At 38.8% G+C, this 19,498-nt stretch overlaps 1 protein-coding gene across 9 annotated transcripts; it reads left to right on the forward strand.

Moving 5' to 3' along the window:
- The first annotated feature begins 83 nt into the window (after positions 1-83).
- LUC7L3 (LUC7 like 3 pre-mRNA splicing factor) lies at positions 84-18,755 on the forward strand. Of its 9 annotated transcripts, none has more exons than XR_008440057.1 (13): positions 85-429; positions 6,979-7,045; positions 8,065-8,104; positions 8,367-8,511; positions 9,503-9,577; positions 9,667-9,771; positions 10,251-10,412; positions 10,835-11,118; positions 11,649-11,809; positions 16,623-16,763; positions 16,869-16,974; positions 17,396-17,474; positions 18,306-18,755. XR_008440057.1 is itself a non-coding variant. In XM_053994942.1 (13 exons), the coding sequence occupies exons 1-12, from the start codon at positions 88-90 to the stop codon at positions 17,418-17,420; spliced, it is 1,653 nt and encodes a 550-aa protein (XP_053850917.1). In that variant the 5' UTR covers positions 85-87; the 3' UTR covers positions 17,421-17,461; positions 18,306-18,755. The 9 variants fall into 9 exon arrangements, 7 of the variants coding, with proteins under 7 accessions (XP_053850915.1, XP_053850921.1, XP_053850917.1 ...); XM_053994942.1 differs by having other exon boundaries at positions 17,396-17,461; XR_008440056.1 differs by having other exon boundaries at positions 84-429; positions 16,869-17,461.
- The last annotated feature ends 743 nt before the right edge of the window (positions 18,756-19,498 follow it).

Raw genomic sequence — 19,498 nt, forward strand, 5'->3', positions numbered from 1 at the left:
AGGGAGCTGGACATTAGCTGTCATGACACCTCACTGGGCAGGACACCCTCTGTGTTGCACCCTCACGCGGAACCACACGCGACTGTGATGGTTCCGCGTTCCGGTATTTGTCCCGACTCCCCGTTCTTGCCTGCGTGCCACACGGCTGCTCGGGCTGGGCAGTACGGAAGCGCCGTGAGGGAGAGAAGCACGGCGGGCTTGGCGCGCGCGGTGCATTGTGGGCAGGGCCAGCTACCGCCGCCATTTTGTCTCCGTCAGGCGCGGCGCGGGCTGTCGGGGCGAGTCGGCCGAGCTGGTGTCTGGCGAGGGGGATTTGGCCCGCAGCTCACGATGATATCGGCCGCCCAGCTCCTCGACGAGCTCATGGGCCGGGACAGGAACCTGGCCCCCGATGAAAAGCGCAGCAACGTGCGGTGGGACCACGAGAGCGTGAGTGCAGCGGGGCCACCTCTCTCCTCCCTCCTTCCCTGCTCTCGCACACTGCGCGGAGCCGGGAGTTTGTCGGAGCGACATGGGCGTCTTCTCTTGGCCGGGGTCAACTGCGGGAAGGGGGGAAGGGGTGAGGTGCCGGCCAGAGCGGGGGTTCCGCGTGGGTTGTCGGGGTGCGGGTTGGGCCCTCCATGCTGGGCCTGTATGGCGGCCTGGGGCGGGCCGGGCCTGGCCGTGCGCGGAACAGCGCCGAGTCTCACCGAGGAGGAGGAGGAAGATCCTGACATAGCCGGGCTGTTATTGGGCTACCGGAGAGACAGGCCCGGTGTTTGAGTGTCTGCAGGGGAAGGCTGTGCCCGCCGGCGCCGCCGTTAACGGGAACGGGGGTTTGCAGAGAGCTGCTGGTGGCGGAGGTCTCCCGTAGGGAAACACAAAAATAAGACGGCGGGGAGGTTAAAGGAATTCGACACTTCTGAGTGGAAGCTGCTGACTTGCACGAGAGGGGATGAGACAGATGTTCTGGTTTGGGAGATAAATGTATCTGGATATCTTTCTGAGGATGGTGTTGGGGGAGGAAAAAGAAGGGCACGCGTGTACCGACTTTAATGTCTGGAGCTTGTACTACAAGGAAAAACCATAAGACTAGAAAGTGAGGATTTGGTTAAGAAAAGCTTTGTTCTTTCCATATTTCCTCACTCAGAGGAATCTACCTGGGAGGGTAGGACGGACACTATTCTAAACAAGACTGTTGTTTGGGAGTACTTATCTACTGTTGTTAATATGATGTTCATTCGTTTTCTGCAATAAGTGGCCCAAACAAGACAGCGTTGTTGTTGTTATTATTATTAACTGAGGTTTCTCCAGTTGGTTGAACTTTAATGAATGACGAGTTAGTTTTGGCTATCATAGTTGAATTGTAAGTTATTTCAGGAAAATGCAGTGGTACCTACAGAGTTTCTATAGCTGCTGCTGCTTTGGGAGAGATGAACACTGATGAATTTTTAAATTTTATTTTCTCCCGTTCATGATGCCTTTTTTTCAATATGGTGTATGTTAAAAGAAAGTGTTGCAGTTACAAAAATTTATCACTTATGTTATAGGAATTCTGTGGTTTAAACTGCACATTTAGCTGCTCTGCCCTTAGCTTTTGCTTGGGATGTTGTTTATTTGGGTGGAGGGAGAAATGCTTGTGTTTGGCTGTTCTAAATTGTATCTTAATCAAAGACAAGATTTCATGTTTTTCTATGGGATTTAGATCATTATAAAGGAGGATAATACTTGTTTGAATTTGTTTGGAGTGGTTAAATTTGCATGATGTAAGTACCAATACCTATCTTACCTTAGATTTTTCAAGTGTGAGGAACCATGCTTCCCTTGAAAAATGCTGCTGTGTAGGTAAGCAGTGCACATCAGTAAGAAATTGTGAGTTCAAGAAGTTTTCGTGACCTTGTTTATGTGTTTCTAGACTTAGTTTATTAAGAAAATAATTCAGTTGGGTGTTTGGTTAGATATTTTCCTTTGATTGTGAATTTAAAATAAGGAGGACTTAGTGAAATACATGGAATACAAGGTGAATGGCTTGAGCCATGTTGGCCCAGGTAGAACAGACAAGGGGATTGGTTTGGTTTATTCATTAAGGTGAGAAAGACTTCTTTTCTTGGTTGGTTTTTGTTTTCCCCATCATTCACTTTTAGTAAGTTCAGATTACCTACTTCATCTTCAAATGAACAAATTACCGAGTATTTTCAATTTTTCTTTTCACTTAGAGGTTTAGGCTGAAGAGTTTGACTATAACCAAAGGACTCGGTCTCTAAGCTGTTCTGTTTTGCTGTTTTAGAAACAGGGCCTTGTCTCTCCTTCCCAGTCCTCTGACAGTTCAGAAAGCGAGAGCTGTCCTGTGTCCGAGAGCAGTGGGAAAGTTACAGGCTTAGGGTTGAGCTTTCAGTCCTGCAGGATCTGCTGCTGTTTGCTCTGCTTCTGCTTTTATTTATGATTGAATGCAACCTTTCTGCAAGGAATGTTTTCCTAGATTCCTGTAGTCAACTGATGAGTTCATAAACCCCAACAATTACTGCTGTTAAACATGTATCTCAGTTTGACTTCCTTTGACACCTAAAGATTAAATTTGCAATGGTGACATGTTTTAAAAGACAGGAAATGCATATAAGGTTCAAATGGTAACATTAATTCCTCTGCCTGCTGTCCTGCTTTTCAGGTAAATACATCTGCTAATGTAATTTCTTTTGAGATTAGACATTGATCAACATGCAACCTGCTCAATTGCCAGCATGTTGTATTGATCCCAAAGTGTAGGATTTTGTGTCCCATTTCATCAGTTTTGAACGTGGAAGATTATCACAAGAAGCTCATTTGTATTTAGCTTATTCTTTGGAGATTGCATCCATGTGTCTATCAGAAACTGGAAGGTGCAGTGAACTACAAGATGGAAGTGGAAAGTGTGGAAGCAGAGGGTGTGATAGCTCAGTGTGTGATTTATTTGCAGTGCCAATGAAACATGTAGATCATATATGATAAAAGCTTTTAGAGCTTAAGTTCTTACTATAAAACTTTGACATAATTAAAGCCTTTAATCTTTAAAAATTGGAATTCCATTTGTGGTATATTTCAGTATGATGGCATGTCCTTAGGTGATCAGTCTCCTGGTTTTGGCAAAAAGGCTTTGTTTTGTGTGCAGGAAGAAATTATTAGTATCATGTATTTTAGTCTTTCTGCTTACTATCATATCTGTAGACAAAGTATATTTCTTTATTGATTCACGCCTTCCTGCTTTAATATGCCACCTGCACAAAGCAAGTTCTTACAGAAATAGCAATTGCATAAGAATTCTGAGTTTGTTCTGTAGTACAAGACAGCACAGCATGGGCTGCCCGTTCTCCCGTAAGGTTTGAAATTTTGATACTTCTTCAAGGCAAACTCGGGGTTTTCAGAAAGTGGAGAGGGAGTAAGAGCTGTTAGAGACAAATGACTGTGAGCAGTCAGCTCTGATAATGCAGTTTCTCAAAATGTTGGTTTGTGTTTGGAGTATGATGGGATTAATTTAGCTATTTATGATATATTCTGCTTTTACTTTTATAATGCCAGTGACCAAAATTGCTTTGTATCTAAGTAGAATTTAAGGACTTAATCCTCCAGGGGACGGAGGGAGAGATATTCTTCCTACAACAAATAACATTTATCTTTAAGAGTGGGTTCGGGAGAAGGGATGATGTTTGTTTGGGTGGGTAGGCATTGCTCTTAAAATGTCTGCTGCATGTGAGCTTTAATGGATTCAAAGAACTCAACTATGAGAAGGAATTTACTAGTTTTTGATGTGTAAGTCACAGTCTGCTGGATTTTATTCTCAACCTTTTTACTAGGAATTGTCTCTCTAAAGGAACTTGCTTTTGTAATTGTTTATTACTGTTAGAGGGATACTTCTCCATCAGTAAATAAATTTCTTGCAGAAGAGAAACATATTAATGTAGAAGCATTAACAATATAGAGCTGTCAGTAGCTTCTTTATATGGGAGAGCTTTGAATTGCTTCCCAAACTCCAATTGAGCTTGCAATTTTTGCTGTTAACTTAGTGAACTTGACTGTAAAGGATATTACTTTACCACCTCCAAGAGATTTCAGGGGTTAGTGAATTTGTGATGAAGAAGTGGAAAGTTCCAAGCATCCCTATTTGCTGCAGTATCATAGTGTCTTATCAAAATGTGAGCACTCAGGGGCTTTGAGACCCAAGCTGTGGCTTATCCTGCACTAGCAGTTTGATACTGACACTTGTCTGTTGCACCTTCTCACTAGCGGAATTGGCAGAATAACTCTGCAGAAAGGAGTAAATGCTGGTTACCTGCATTGATAGTTATGCCTACCAAACTTCCTGATATGGAATGTGTTTTCACATATTACTTGTGATTAGTGCAGTGGCCTGATAAACCATGGATGCGTGATGCCAGTTGAGGCTTATCAGTCAACTCTGTTTCAGTCCTTTAATGGTTCCCTGATGCTTAAACCATTCCTTTGCTCTTACTGTTCCCACTCACCATTGATTACTTAGGATTGATTGAAAGTGCAATTGAAGACCAGCCTGGGAAAGGTAGATGTTGCACTCAGTGAAGCTGAGCTGGAATGATACCTGCAAGATTCTGCAGGATTCCAGCAAGTTGTATTTTCCTGTTGAAGCAAAGGCAAACTCAGTTGAAGAGCATAATGAAATCAGTATGAGAGGGGAAGAAAATTGCTTCAGCCATGGTGGTCTGAACCACTCTGAAGTGAGCATTTCTCTGCAGGCTGCTTCCTAGGAGAACATGTCAAGTAATTCACCGAGTGCCATCCTAGTGCTAGAGTGGCAGCATCTAGAGCTGGAAGAAGAAAATTATGGCAACTTTTTGCTCTGTGTGTGTTTTGTCATTATTTTGGGTTTGAGTTTTTTTGTTTGTTTGATATGGCTCGTGTTTGGTTTGGAGTTTTAATATATAAATAATTAATACAGTGTATGGCATGTTTAAACCTCATATTTATTATTTCTGGTTTTATTGAGGATGGGTTTTTTGTTTTGTTCATCATACTTCTAGTGACTTTTCCTTTTCTTCTTTTGTTACTACTAGTTTCTAAACTGTTATAGGCCAGTTTGCCTAGTTTTTTGGTTGATAGAAGATATTCTACAACACTTTTAACATTATGGTGTGGTCAGACTATCATTACTGTGCTCTCTATATCTTAGGAAATTGTTTAATCCTTCTCTGAAATTTTTTGGGAAGTGTCTTTCTGCTGATCCTTATACCGGGATATGAGTATGAGAAAATGGAAGAAGAGAATGTATAGAGAAATTACATTTCTGTGGACTAGTACAGAAATCCATCCCAGAAACTGTTCCTTTGAATGAACTCTGTAGTAAAACAATGGATATTGCAACTTTCAGAGAAGAGCATATTCTGAAATCTGCTATTGTCCAGTAACTTTCTCCTTCCTTCTGAGAAAAAAAAAAAAAAAAAAGTAATTTCACATGTTTTCTTAACTATTCTTGTTATATTGCTTCAGATAGATACCAGTGTCCAAACCTGGATCATGGGAGAAGTATTCAAATTGCATAATAAGAGATTTGTTTGTGTTTCTTTTCCACAGTTTGTTAATAGAAAGCCTGATTGTTTTTCTGAGTAATCTGTAAAGCAGTTAGTAGAGTTTTAACTTCTGTAGGCTGATTTGCACTCTGCCAGTTAGCTTGGAAAAATAAATCAGGCTGATGTAATTTGATCAACAGGTATCACAGGCTTTTTAGTGAGGTGGTGGTGTTTGGGTCCTCTGTCCTTACCCCCGTTTCTTCAAATATTTCAGTCTCTATCTTGGAGATAAGATACTGCAAGTCTTTGTCCACAGGATATGTGAGAGGATTAGAACTAGGCTGTAATGCATTCACAGTTATTAGATTGCCAAAAATTAGGAACTGGTGTAATGTAAAGGAGGTGCTGGAAGAACATCCAGGCTAGTTTTGGATTTACACCTTAATTAATGGCAGTCACATTTGTGGGGAGGGTCTAATGAAAAGTTAATTATTTAAGATTATTTATGAAGTTAGGGATGAAAGTATTTCTGATTCTACCCTTATGGCTGTTCTAATGGATTGACAGGAGATATTTCTGTGTCATGAACTTCAGGAACTGACCAACTTGACTAACTAAGCCCATGCTCATGGATGAGGGTGAATAATCTTTTTAACAAAAGCTGATTTTATCCATCATACGTTAAGTATTTATTGACTTAGAGTAACAGGTTTATGGGTCTTTGAACTTTCTGATGGTCGTTTTTGTTATCAGAAAAGGAACCTGACTCAATAATGTCAAACCAGACCGTGCAGAAACAAACCAAACCCTTTCTAGTTGGCAGGAAACCAGATTATAACAAATGCCTTTTCTGCCTGAAGAGCTATATAATGTCTTGTTGACTGTCATTCTTAAAGTAGGGAATTGTAAAAGCATTGGAGTGGGAAAGCGTCTGGATAATTCTGACTTTCAGTTGCCGTCAGAGTCCTTGGGACAGTACCTAATGTTTGAGTACAGGTGGCTCTGGTTCTCCAGGCCAGTAGCTCTGGGGGAGTGAAGGCTGAACAGAGAGTTGTCCCAGGCAAGCAGAGGAAGCATGTTCCATGCTTCCATGGCAATTGTTCTCATCTCCTGTGGCTTTTCACAGTTAAGAATTTCACTGAAACTTACTGAATAGTCCAGTCTGATCCCATCCTTTTCCTTTGGAAATAGTATATATTTCTGTTTATAAATTGATGACGCTTTCCTCTAATCTTAAATATTTAGTGGTAGAATTAAGAACTATTACTGTTGCAAGGAAAAGTAAGATTTTTGGTGTTTTGTCATCAAAATGCATCTTGTACAACTTACTGCTGCCAAGAAATATAAAGTGTGTGTAAAACTTTTAGAAATGTTACTATGTTCAAAGGAAACTTTGACACTAAACTTTGTGTTTTAGTAAAACAGTTACATAAAATTTTCAATTCAAGAGGCAAAAAATGATGCCTGTTTCTTTCTTCTCTGGCAGGTTTGCAAATACTACCTTTGTGGCTTTTGCCCAGCTGAATTATTTACAAATACCCGTTCTGATTTAGGTAGGTTTATGTCATGACGTTTTTATTCACAGAAAAGTAATTACAGTTGAGCTTTTGTTTGCAAACTATATTTTTATTGTTAATTGCTCTGTCAAAACACTTTGATTTTTTTTTTCTTCATTTCAAGGGTTGCCAATGATACAGTATGCTAAAAGTAATATTTATTCCAGATCCTACTTTGTCTAAATGAAAAAGCTTCTTAATTTTTTTTTCTTCCTGTATAAGCTAAGTTACTGGGTGTGGGGTGCTTTTCTCCTGCTCAAGTGGCAGTTTCTAGTTTGAGTTCTCTGCCTGGGCAGGGTTTTAACCTGGCTTTGTGTGACTATATATGGTTGAGCTGCTTTACCTAAAGTAAAAGACTCACTTACTGTAATAGTTATTTCTGAAGATCAGCTCTAAATTACTGGTAGTTGATGGCTACGTGTAGCACGTAGTTTGGAGATGTTAATTTAGCAAAACCAGACTTTTTGTCTTAGTGGTAGTTTTTAAGTCTGTTGAAGAGTTTTAGAGTCTGGGGAAGGTGAGGAATTTTAACACAGCCACCTTCATTAATTCAGTGCACATACCTCCTAATTTACTCTGAAGATCTGTTTTTCAGTAGCCAGTGTGTTGTATAGAACCCTGGAAATGAGAAAGTGCCTGATGAAATTTCCCTTCATATGTAATTTTTTCTTTTTTTGTTCTTTTTTTTTTTAAAGCCCCAGGTTTTTAGGGTGTTACATAGTTTGTATATTTGTATATACATAGTTTGTAATTTACTGATGTAAAACTTGATCTGGAAATTTTTTAACACGACTTCATATGTAGAGTCTCTTTTTTATAATTACTAATGATGTTGGCATTCTTTTTCTTCAGTGTGTTTTTCAAGCTCCAAGCAAAGGAAGCAGACAGGCAGAAGCATAAATGTTTTTGTGAAATGTTTATAGTTCTGTTCTGTCATGATGCACAAACAAATGTTGGTGGAATATGAATACAACATTTAGGAATGCAAACTTAAGCTATTTGTGTTGTCATCTTAGGTCCTTGTGAAAAAATTCATGATGAAAATCTACGCAAACAGTAAGTTTGTTGTTGATATGTTAAAGTAAATAGAGTTTCTGGTATCCTTGCAATTTGTTAATAACAGCCCAAACATTATTAATTACTTGCTCTTTTTACTTGCAAAAATTGATTTAAATTTTTATTTAAATAAAAATTTGCTTATTTAAATATGTAATATTCTCTTACTATGAGCAAGAATTTATAATACTGTGTGTGTTGTTACTTAATTTTCATCTATTACAGATTGATGTGAACTCTCATTTTTAAAATCTTTTCTCAGGTATGAGAAAAGCTCTCGGTTTATGAAGGTGGGCTATGAGAGAGACTTCCTGCGCTATTTGCAGAGCTTGCTTGCAGAGGTGGAGCGCAGGATCCGGAGGGGTCATGCTCGTTTGGCTCTGTCACAGAACCAACAGTCTTCTGGGGTGAGTCTACAGGAGTCATTGAGGCAGCTTTTCCTGTAGGTAGCATCTTCAGGGTCTTACCTATTCAGGTGAAACTTACTATTATCCAGAAGATTCCCGATGAATAAGATTTTTCATCTGTTAGCCAGCAGATTGCATCTGGCATTAATGGATGAGCCAAGTGACTCCAGAGCCACGAAGAGCTGTCTCTTGTTTCCTCAGAATAAGTATCTATCCTCTACCTATCAGGTGCTGTCTTTACCCTGACAACCTTAGTTTACCTTCTCTCTGCTAGTTGCACATTCCTCCCTCCCTGCACTAGCAAGCTGTATCTTTTCCCCTGATGGATTTGGAGCAGGGTCTGTGGCCTGTGCTCTCTGAGTTTTGTGACTGCCAGGACAGCTTTGTTCTTTCTGCTGCCCCACCTCACTGTTCTGTAAAAAGTCCTATTGCTTCAGAAGGAGCTGTGGACAATATCAAGTTGAGAGATAACCACTTGTGGAGCAGAGGTGGGAGGGTGCCAATAAGTCTATTTTGGCAGCCTGCAGAGAGGACACTGCTAACAAATACATCTTTGAAGTGAGATTCTTTTTGCATTTTACATTCAGAGATTGAAATTTAAAGCCTACAGAACCTCTAAGTCATACTTGAATGTCTGCAACGATATGTAATAGCTGCATGGGAGTATCAGTGTTTAAAGTTAGGACTTTGAATACAGTTTTCTTGCCTTTTATGGGCCAGGATCTTGGGCCATTTTTGTTGATTTAGGAGGAATTAGTGTGACTAGACTTAACAAGGATGGAGTAAATTGTGTCGAGGAGTATTTTATATTAGACTAGACTATTATTAGTAGCTTCTCGTGGGAGAAGAGGTCAGGGGGAGGTTATTCCCAAAGTGTCTCTGGAATATGAGAAGACATACATTTGTGTGTTTAAGCTATTTTAACAAAAGAAGAATACAAAACCAACAAGGATAGAAAAAAAGCCCCAACTCACTCTTGTGCTTTTTGCAGGGAGCAGGACCTACTGGTAAAAACGAGGAGAAGATTCAGGTGTTAACTGACAAAATTGATGTACTGCTTCAACAGGTGAGGGGTTTTTAACCCCCATGAGAGAGATCTCTTGCTTTTGTTCCTTGATCAAAAAATAAACTTCTAATGTTTTTATTGCCTTTTAGATTGAAGAACTAGGTTCAGAAGGAAAGGTGGAAGAAGCACAAGGAATGATGAAACTCGTTGAACAGTTAAAGGAAGAGAGAGAACTACTGAGGTCTACGACTTCAGTAAGTAATGTGTTCATAGTTCTGTGAGACACACCAAAATTTGGTGCACAGTACATTCTAAATAACCATCTCCTTCCACTGAAGGCATGCAAGGTCTGTGCAGAATTCATTACATACTAACAGGACATTTGGCTGTGTTAATCCAGTGTATTGATTAGGCATTCTACCTTGGGAGTGGACTTCGTGCACACAAATTATGAAATTACTCACCCAGCAGTCCTGGAGGAGAGTTTGCACATTCCTCTAGTTGAGGTCTCAGTTAAACTTTGCCCTGTGACCTCTGCAATATAATTCTACTGAACTACCAATATAACTGTTACAGAAAGCCCTTGAGTCAGGGCTGTGACTGGAGCTGTGACTGGGCTGTGACAGACATCTTTCAGTAGAGCCTGGGATTTGACAACAATAACATAGAGTTATAAACGTCTTCACTGACTAAAACTTCTCTTTTGCCATATCAAATATTCTTCTTTTTTCAGACAATTGAGAGCTTTGCAGCCCAGGAAAAACAAATGGAAGTTTGTGAAGTTTGTGGAGCCTTTTTAATTGTCGGAGATGCACAGTCCAGGGTAGATGACCACTTGATGGGAAAGCAGCACATGGGTTATGCCAAAATAAAAGCTACTGTAGAAGATTTAAAAGTAAGTATTTCCTCCAGTTACTGAAATGAAAAATGCTTGGAGGTTTTGTAACGTACCTAAAAGGCTGTCCAGTGGATTTTCTCAAGAGGGTGAAACACTCCCAAGAAATGGAATCTTCTACTGTGCTTTCACGTATGTAATTTGTTGTGACATTACATACAAGCAAAGATGTTGATTCAGGTGGGAAATTTTATGGCCTTTTTAAGGAAATGTAGTGTGGCCTCTGTTCTTGTGAGGGTGACAAGCAAAAAAAGGTTCTGCGAGACAAAGGATTTTCATTTCAGGGATTTTAGGAAGCACTCTCCCTTGTTTGGAAGATAAAACTAAACTATTTTAAAAGTTTAGGCTTTTACGTCCTCAGAATCTGTAAGCTTAAGTGTCTTGAGTAATCTTCATTTCTTCCTGTGAACTTGTTTTTTAAGGAAAAGTTACGAAAAAGAACAGAAGAGCCTGACCGTGATGAAAGGTTGAAGAAAGAGAAGCTAGAACGGGAAGAGAGGGAAAAAGAGAGGGAGCGGGAAAGAGAAGAGCGGGAAAGGAAGAGACGACGTGAAGAGGAAGAAAAGGAAAAAGAGAGGGCTCGTGACAGAGAGAGACGTAAAAGGAGCCGCTCACGGAGCAGGCATTCAAGCAGGACATCTGACAGGAGGTGCAGCCACTCACGAGACCACAAAAGGTCAAGAAGCAGAGAAAGAAGGCGAAGCAGGTACCTCTGTGTGTTTCTCTTAAGTATTTTCAGGTGAATTTCCAAAAGGTAAAAATCCTGTGAGGACTTACCTGTCAGTCTGAGTTACATCACTGATTTGTTAGCTTCACTTAGGTCTTTCTTCTTAAGTGAAGGCACACCTTATTGGTTCTAAGGATAAGCAAGTTTTTGCTGAGTGTCGCTGTCTTCTCTCTGTTTTTGGAACATGAAACCATAGTGGTGGAAGTGGCTTTATGAGGGAGCTTTCAGCAAACAAAGAATGCTCCCAAAAAATACGGTTTCTTGTTTCTTCCTTCAGCTGGTCTTTATTTCATGGTGGTAGATACTTTTAAACTATGTAGTTAAGTGTTTCAGTAAATGAAGAGGGCATATTTCTTACGTACTGGGAAATATTTCTATACAATATGTTAAGATGTGGCTTCTGCAGGTAATCACTGTATTTAAAAGTGCTACTGTTTTACTGTTTAATATTCTGAGTTAGAAAATAGCAGCTGAGATTTACATTTTTGAAATTCTCTCTGAATGTGAAGGAGTCGTGACCGGAGGAGAAGCAGAAGCCATGATAGATCAGAAAGGAAACACAGGTCTCGTAGTAGGGACAGGAGACGGTCAAAAAGCCGGGACCGAAAATCCTACAAGCACAGAAGCAAAAGCAGAGAGCGAGAACAAGACAGGAAGTCAAAAGAAAAAGGTATGTTTGTATAAAGACTGAGTTCTTAGCAACTTCTGAAATGAATATTTTCTTAGAGTGTCAAAAGCTGTTAGCTTTTCAATGAGTGCCTGAAAGTTCTTAGTACCAAATCAGACCTCGTTGTGAAAGGTGTGTGTGTTGCAGTAAGCAATTTGAAACATTTTGTTCTTTTCAGTTACGTTCACTACACATGTGTGCATACTTACACCCCAGTGTCCTTCTCTTACCTGTTGCACTTTGTCTGCAGATGAAGTGTGTAAGGATTTTTATATATTTTAAGACCTGTTTACCTTTAGAAAAATGTAATCCTGTAATCATCATTTTCTAAGAGTGAGTGTCTTATAGTCCTACTCTTAGTGGATATTTGCAATTAACCTTTGCAGGTGCATGTTTTGTGGGAGGTTGGTACCTTGCTTCTCACCTGTACCACCTATTACTTCTCAACACTATCATGTTTCCTTTATTATCCTTTTAACAGTGCTTTTAAGTTTTTTCCCAATCTATAAGTGCAGTCCAAGATAAATACTGCAGAATCTCTGTGATGCTCTAAATGACAATTTCTGCCTTCTGCCCAGTCTCCTTCTCTTCTCCCCCACCTTTCTCCTTTGTTTGTTTGTTTGTTTGTTGTTTAAACAAAGTGAGTTTTGCTTTGTCAGTATTCAGATGAGTCTCAACAGAAAGCTGTGTTAGTCTTTGGAATGGTTTTGTAGCTGTACGTTCCATGTACCACAGCATTCATGGTGCCTCACTGTTTCACCAGAGGCTGAGGCTCAGAAACTTTAACTAAGATTACAAAGAGCTACAGTGAGAACACTGTACATTCACATTCTGTGAGAAGATACTAATTCACTGTTATTGCTAAATTTCCCCCTTTAAAAATCTTTTGGAACTTCTGTAGGAACGTAATACTTCTGGCTCTGGTGGGGAGCTCACTAATGGCCAGTCCGAAACAGCCACCCCACTTCATGGGCTGATCATCAGTAATGGATGAAACAATTGTGTTTCTAAGGTACTTTTGAGGTTCTCTGGAATGAAAGGTGCTCTGTGCATGTGTCTGGGTTGCATAGGCCTGTCTGCTTGACCCTTCTCTATATTTATCCATTGAATTGGTTGCCAAAATGTTGGTAATGCTTCATGTATTTCTCTTCCCTGACTTCCTTGGACTGTTTCAATTATTCTGGTTTCTACTGTGGGACACCTTTAGTATTGATTCTTCTCTCATTTTCCTTTGCTGTGTAAGAGAGTGGGTTTGTTGCTTGCTTGTTGGCAGTGGAAATTATATGCGGGCTTTAAACTCAGATTCAGTATTGTAGCCTATATTTGTCCATTTGTTACTATTCCTACCTGATTTTTTGCCTGCTTTATGAACAGATTTCTGGTACTTGGTGAAGAATGTCCTGTTCTCCTGAATGTGTGTTATCTATGCATATAAATAACTTCTCTTTTTATTCAAATTTGGTCTGGATTTGAGCTTTTCAGTTCTTTCCTTAATCTTCCCATAAATAGAGGAGCTAGTGAACTCTCTTCAACGTCTCAAGTATTTTTAGTTTTAACTTGACTGATTTCCTTGCTGGCTGTTTTATTTGCTGCTTGCTACTTTATTCCACCAGAAATTAGAACAGTGAGGTGATGCTATGAGCTGTGACGAAAATCCCACCTGGGAAAATAAATTACTTTTTTTGACTGTGCCATCCTAACATTTGTAAAAGCACAAATAAGCATTAGAGCAGGACTGCAATGCTGAAGAAGTTTGTGATTTTTCCCTTTGTTGGGAAAATCTTGTTAACAGAAAAAAATATAAAAGTGGAGGGAAGGAAGGAAAAAACCAAACCCAGTAGTAGTTACTAAGGCAGCACTGAATTTCTGTACTGAAGCTGTAAGCACCATTGCATCGTCATATTTGCAATGTGGCACTGTAGATAGGTAGTTAAGAATAAAGCTTTTAGATTGATATATTTGAAGTGTGTGGCTTTTGCACAATAGTGACTTCAAAGTTAAATTTTAACTTAGTACATTGGGAATCTTGTCTTCAGAATCTACTTGTCTTTATAGCCACCACTGATCTGCAGTTGTAAAAGTTAAGTAGCAAAGGCTGTAACTACTCTTGGTAGTGCCTTTCATCTGGAAATCTCAGACTGCTTCATAAACATGAATATTAACATTGAAAAACCCCAAGGAACAGTTTACCAAGACTTGTGTACAATTGCACATTAAATTAGTCCCACTCTATGAAAATTCAGAAGTCCTGTTTTCTTGTTCACTAAGATACTGTAGAAGACAGCAACCAAGGTTATAAGAAAAATGTATGTGTAAAAATGGGGGCACTGTTTTGTGACACAGATTTTAGGGCCAGAGATACCTTTGCTAAAGAAAGGAGCCACCAGCCATAAACACCAGCTCAGCATTAGCTTAATATAAACCAGTAGAATACACCTACTGTTCAAGTTAACAAACTTCAGAGCAGATGGAATAAATGGGGGGTTTTGATAAAACAAAAATTACTTTCCAAGTACCTTCATTTTATGAAGGGTTAATACTGGAATGGGCCTCTAGACCACTTTGGCTTGGCTTTCTATCTTCCCTAATCTGGATTCTGATACTTATATACAAATAATTATGATCATGTTTTAATGTTAACGATTAAACCTCAGCAAATACTGCCAGAACACCTCAGTAATACTGGATATTATGTTTGATTTTTTTGAACCATAAAGCAATTCACTTTGTTATGATAAAAATTCTCACAAAACACATCTCAGTTACCCACAAAACTCAATCAGAAGAATGTGTGTGTGTTTAATCAGGAAGCAAAGTCAATATTATGTGATTATACCTAATAGATCACAGCTGAAATAATACACCCAGTTCCAACAGAAAACTAATTTTATGTGCTTTCTCTCTTACTGATTAAAAATACAGTGGAGGAACTTAACTTCTTGGAGATACTCTAGGGTTTGAAAAGTTATTGGGCTATATGTTGAATACACTTTTTCAGATCTGCTTGGCAAACTGGAGGTTTGGTATGGTATACCTATTTTAAGACTAAAATTTTTAGAAGAGTTTGAACTTTCATACCACAGTTTATTAGGTTTTTTTAACCTTAAACAAAATTATCCTTCCTGACCACATTCAAGACACAAACAAGACAGAACAAAACCCTGCACACTGCACATCCATAGGGCTATTAAGATCTACCATATCTACATAGGACAGAAGATAAGATTATTGGACTGACTACTAGTCCTCTGCGGGGAAACAAGACTACTATTCCTCAGTGGATCCACGTGTGCACCGGAGATACCTTTAAGACACAAAAAGAAGACTTTTTAACAAGGTTAGTTAGAGTGCAATCTACCTGCGGAGTTGCCAAATTGAGGGCAGACAGAGCCAAACTGACTTAGTCCTTCAGTCAGCTGGGTGATGTTGCCGTGTACTTCCTCCAAGCATCCTGCACTGGATGTGCTGCTGCAGGTGAATCCTCACTACTGGTGGTTATTAGGCAGTTGCCCTTATTTCTCTGTGAGGGCTTTACCCTATCCTTTTGTAGTCTGTTATAAAACAGAGAAGTTGGGATGTTGCTGTTCTTTTAAAGCTTAATTTCTTGCTTTGTATCCTGGAATATAAAAGTGTGTTATGCCAGTCTAGGTCATAATATTACTTAAAATAGTTTTTTCAGAGTGTTCGATCTGTGTGCTCCTGTGTCAGGGATATATCTATCTATTTATATTCATTGTTTTGATTGCCCAGATAGCAGGAAATAATAAGAAAAAAGAGCATGAATGTTTTTCTGTATGATGACATCTGAGAGGTTGGTTTTTTGGATTTTTTTTTTTCTCTCCAGAGTATTTTTACTGAGCAAGAGTTGAATATTATGGTGTGAAATAATACAGCAGGAATTGGTATTTTTATTAAATTTGCAAATACTGAATTTACAGATGAGGCACGCAGCTCTAATATTGAATGTTTTTCTTCCCATGGAAATATTTTTACTTCTGGCTTCCTTCCTTCTTTGAAGATTGAGTTTTTAGTGTAGCAAATGCTTCAGTGAGCTTCCCAATTAATTATCAAATTGAGGGGCTCCTTCCCCCGCATCTTACTGTTTCTTTGCCTTTGAAAAAAAAAATGATTTTTTTATATCTTCCAAGCTGTCTCCCCAAGCCCTTTTAATGAGTTGTTTATAAATGACTGCTGTTTTTATAAAATTGAGAATTAACAATGCTGACAAATGTGCAGCTTCAAATTTAATTTTGGTTGTCACTGATCTCCACCAAGCTGTCAGTACTTAATATTTTTTCCCAAAGTATTTGATAGTTTGAGATTACTAGTTTTTAATTGGGAAGTATCAATTTCTTTGATTATGCAGTCAAGCATTATCCCACCACTCTTTTCTGATTCTCTTTCAAGAACCATAATTAACAAGAATTATAAACCAAAGCAAGCCATACACAATCAGAAATCAAAACATGGGGACCAAAAGAGTCCCATAATAAGTAAGGAAGCCATGCACCATAATTACACATCTGCCTAACCTCTTTACCCCAAATTTCTTCATTTTGACAGAGAGCTGAGTAGCTGCCTCTGTTAGGAGGTCTGACCTTTCTCCTGTTCTCCCACCCTGTACTGTCTCCTTCTACCTTTATTTTGTCCCCTCTCCATTCCAGCTTGGTAGTCTGAAGCCTATTTCTGTAACTTTTGAATATTACTGTTATTACTATAGAAAGTAATTGTCCCATGTTGTATGCAGTATATATCTCACATGTACAATGTTTGTTTTTACTTTGAAATCCATGGTCAATGTCTTCTTTCATGGCAGAAAAGAGGGGATCTGATGATAAAAAAAGTAGTATGAAGTCCAGTAGTCGAGAAAAACAGAGTGAAGACACAAATACAGACTCGAAGGAGAGTGAGACTAAGAATGAGGTCAATGGGACCAATGAAGACAATAAATCTGAAGGTGACACTCAGTCCAATTAAAACTGATCTGATATGACCTCAGATCAGACAGAGGTAAGTGCATTATTTCAAACTTTGATTAGGGCTTTTTGTTACTGTTTAACAGTGCAGCGTAAGTATGCACAGATGAAGATGGAGCTAAGTCAAGTGAGAAGACAAACTAAAGCACCTTCTGAAGGAAATGACAGTGTAGTCCTGCAAAACGTTTTGAGGTACATTGTTTTGTCTCAGCTATTTTGTAGCAGACTCATGCCCCCATTAGTGTGCCTCTTTGGGACATATTTGTAATATAGTCACCATAGAAAAATTAATTATCCTTTTTTATTTTTAGGGATTTTGTTAACGTTTTTGTTTTTTTTTTAAAGTTGAACTGGTTTTGTATTTAAGTCCATATTGTGTTGGTACATCAGCAGAAACTTTTGCTTAAATACTTAATATTTGAGGCACATGTTGGACTACATTGTTTTTCATATAAACTGCTAGTATTTCTTTGTCAAGGATGTTTCTAGTTTTTTTGCTTTATTGCCTTGCATTCTAATGCAGTTTGTTCTGTAACTCGAGAGCCAGTAGCATTGGATTGATGGAAGTGTAGGGTTTATGAATTATTGCAGCTGACTACCATACCTCACACAGCGTTGGTGTTGTGAGCGGCCCATGAAAAGCCAAATTAAAAATCAAGGATTCAGTCAAACTAAGCAGGTACTCATGCCAGGTACTCCTTTCTCTACCCACATCCATGTTTGAATGCTGTTGCCTGTAATCTTTAAGCTTACTGTTGTGTTTTTGATTTTGAAGCTAGTGAAAAGGACTTCTTGTGTATTGTGTGAATACTGTAAATCTGATGTTAACAGAATGGAATTTTCTTTCAACTGTGTGTAGGGATGCAGTGCTGCCCAGAATTAGATATCTTTAAAGAGTTTAAAATGCAATAAACACTACATAATATTCGCCTTGTTACTTTCAATGCAATTCAAGTCTTTTAAGAGGTATGTGCTTAATATTTCCTACTGTGTAGGAGACTTTGCAGTCACCCATAGCACAGAAGAGTGGAATGGCTGGTAACAGGCTTGTAAGGCAGATGTAAATGCAGAGACAGGTGCCACCAAATGATGGCAGTGTTGATAGCAAGAATGTATGCTGGAAACTGTTTGTGGGAAATGAAGCAGCTAAGCAATAGGCAATTATGTATTGAAAGGATAACTTGAAGTTTTTTCCCCACTCTTGACATAGCTTTCTTACAGAAGGTCTTTAGTTGTATTCCTGAAATAAGGCACTAACAGTGGAGGTGACAGCTGATAAATGAACTTCTTGCAATATAATTTGTTACTGTAGTTGCATTATGTATGCTAGGAACTCTTAAACATTTAATGTTGATATTAAACCATTAATGCTATATCATTGCTTCTAATGCCAGTCATGTTCAATGGTAATGTTTTTGTAGAGTTAAAATGACAGCTAACAACTGGGCGAGTGTATAGGAATAGTAAACAAAATGCTCCTAATGCTGTCTAATTGTCTGTTCTCCCAAAATTTTGCATTATAGGACTACTATGTGAAGAGTCTGTGAAGACAGCGGAAGACAGCTTAAACTGAAGATCTGCTTTTAAATGAGGTGAAAGAAAGCTGTAGTGGCATAGAAAAATATAAAGTTGAGTTAGATTTTTTTTTTAATAAAATTTAATTCAGGACTGGTGTTTCCTTCCAGAGTTCAGAAGGATGTGTTGATAATAGCACATATTCTACTGAGAATATAAGTCCTGTATCCTTCTTTTTCTTTAAGACTTTTTAAGATAAGAAACCAACATAACCTGAACACATGGCTTGCTCAGTGTTTAATTGCAAGTTTTCATTCTTGGACTTCAAAACACAAGAATAAATGTTTAGTATTTGTGTGAATTGAACTAAAATGAATCCCATTTTTACAACTAAGCAATTCCTAGCTTCTTGATATACAAGAAATGGAAATAAAGTATCTTTGAATTTCTGTTACAAATTTGATTGTCTCTGTCATTGAACATTTAATATTAAATAAGCTTCTTTCCTAATAAATTTCTCATGTCTTCAAGCTTAGTTCATTAATTTGGATGCTTAGTTATTCTGTGCTGTTTGTGGGCTTGGGTTTTTTTGGTACCATCAGGATTTAATTTCAGGCTTACTTTTGCTGCAGTTAGATGCTGTTGGGTTCAGTGTCTCCCCAAAAAGTGCCTTTTGCTGCAGTTGGTTAAGAAATTACAGAAATCTTGTAATAAAAATGGTGGTATTAACTCTTTATAAAACAGTTCAACTTCCACAGCACGTTTAGAGAGATGCCACTGCTGAGGCTGATGTTCAGATTGCTTCATATTTGCATTGCAGTATTGGTTTGGGGTACTGATTAACAACCTTGTGCAGCTGGTCAGAACAGACACACAGGCAGGGAGATGTGCCTCATGCTTCCCTCTGAAGCTGTAGTGCAAACAGGAGTGGTTCTTGTTGGAAAAGAACTGCAGTGTGTACTAGTCAGTGCTGTGGCTGTAAGGCAATGAATTTACATTCTTTAAAAAGAGCATTATCTTTTCCATTAGTATTCAGGCCTTGACTGTATATGTAACCAAAGTCAGACATGGACAGAACACCATTGTAACTTGTGCTGATTTATTTGGCCTGTGTGTGGAAGTGCACTTGAGAGGAATCTGCATCTTGGTCCCTCTGGTCAGTAGTGCTAGGTTTTGATACCACATGCAGCCAGCCATGTTC

This window comes from Vidua macroura, chromosome 19 (assembly GCF_024509145.1).
Source record: "Vidua macroura isolate BioBank_ID:100142 chromosome 19, ASM2450914v1, whole genome shotgun sequence".
In the NCBI taxonomy this organism is placed as follows: Eukaryota; Metazoa; Chordata; class Aves; order Passeriformes; family Viduidae; genus Vidua; species Vidua macroura.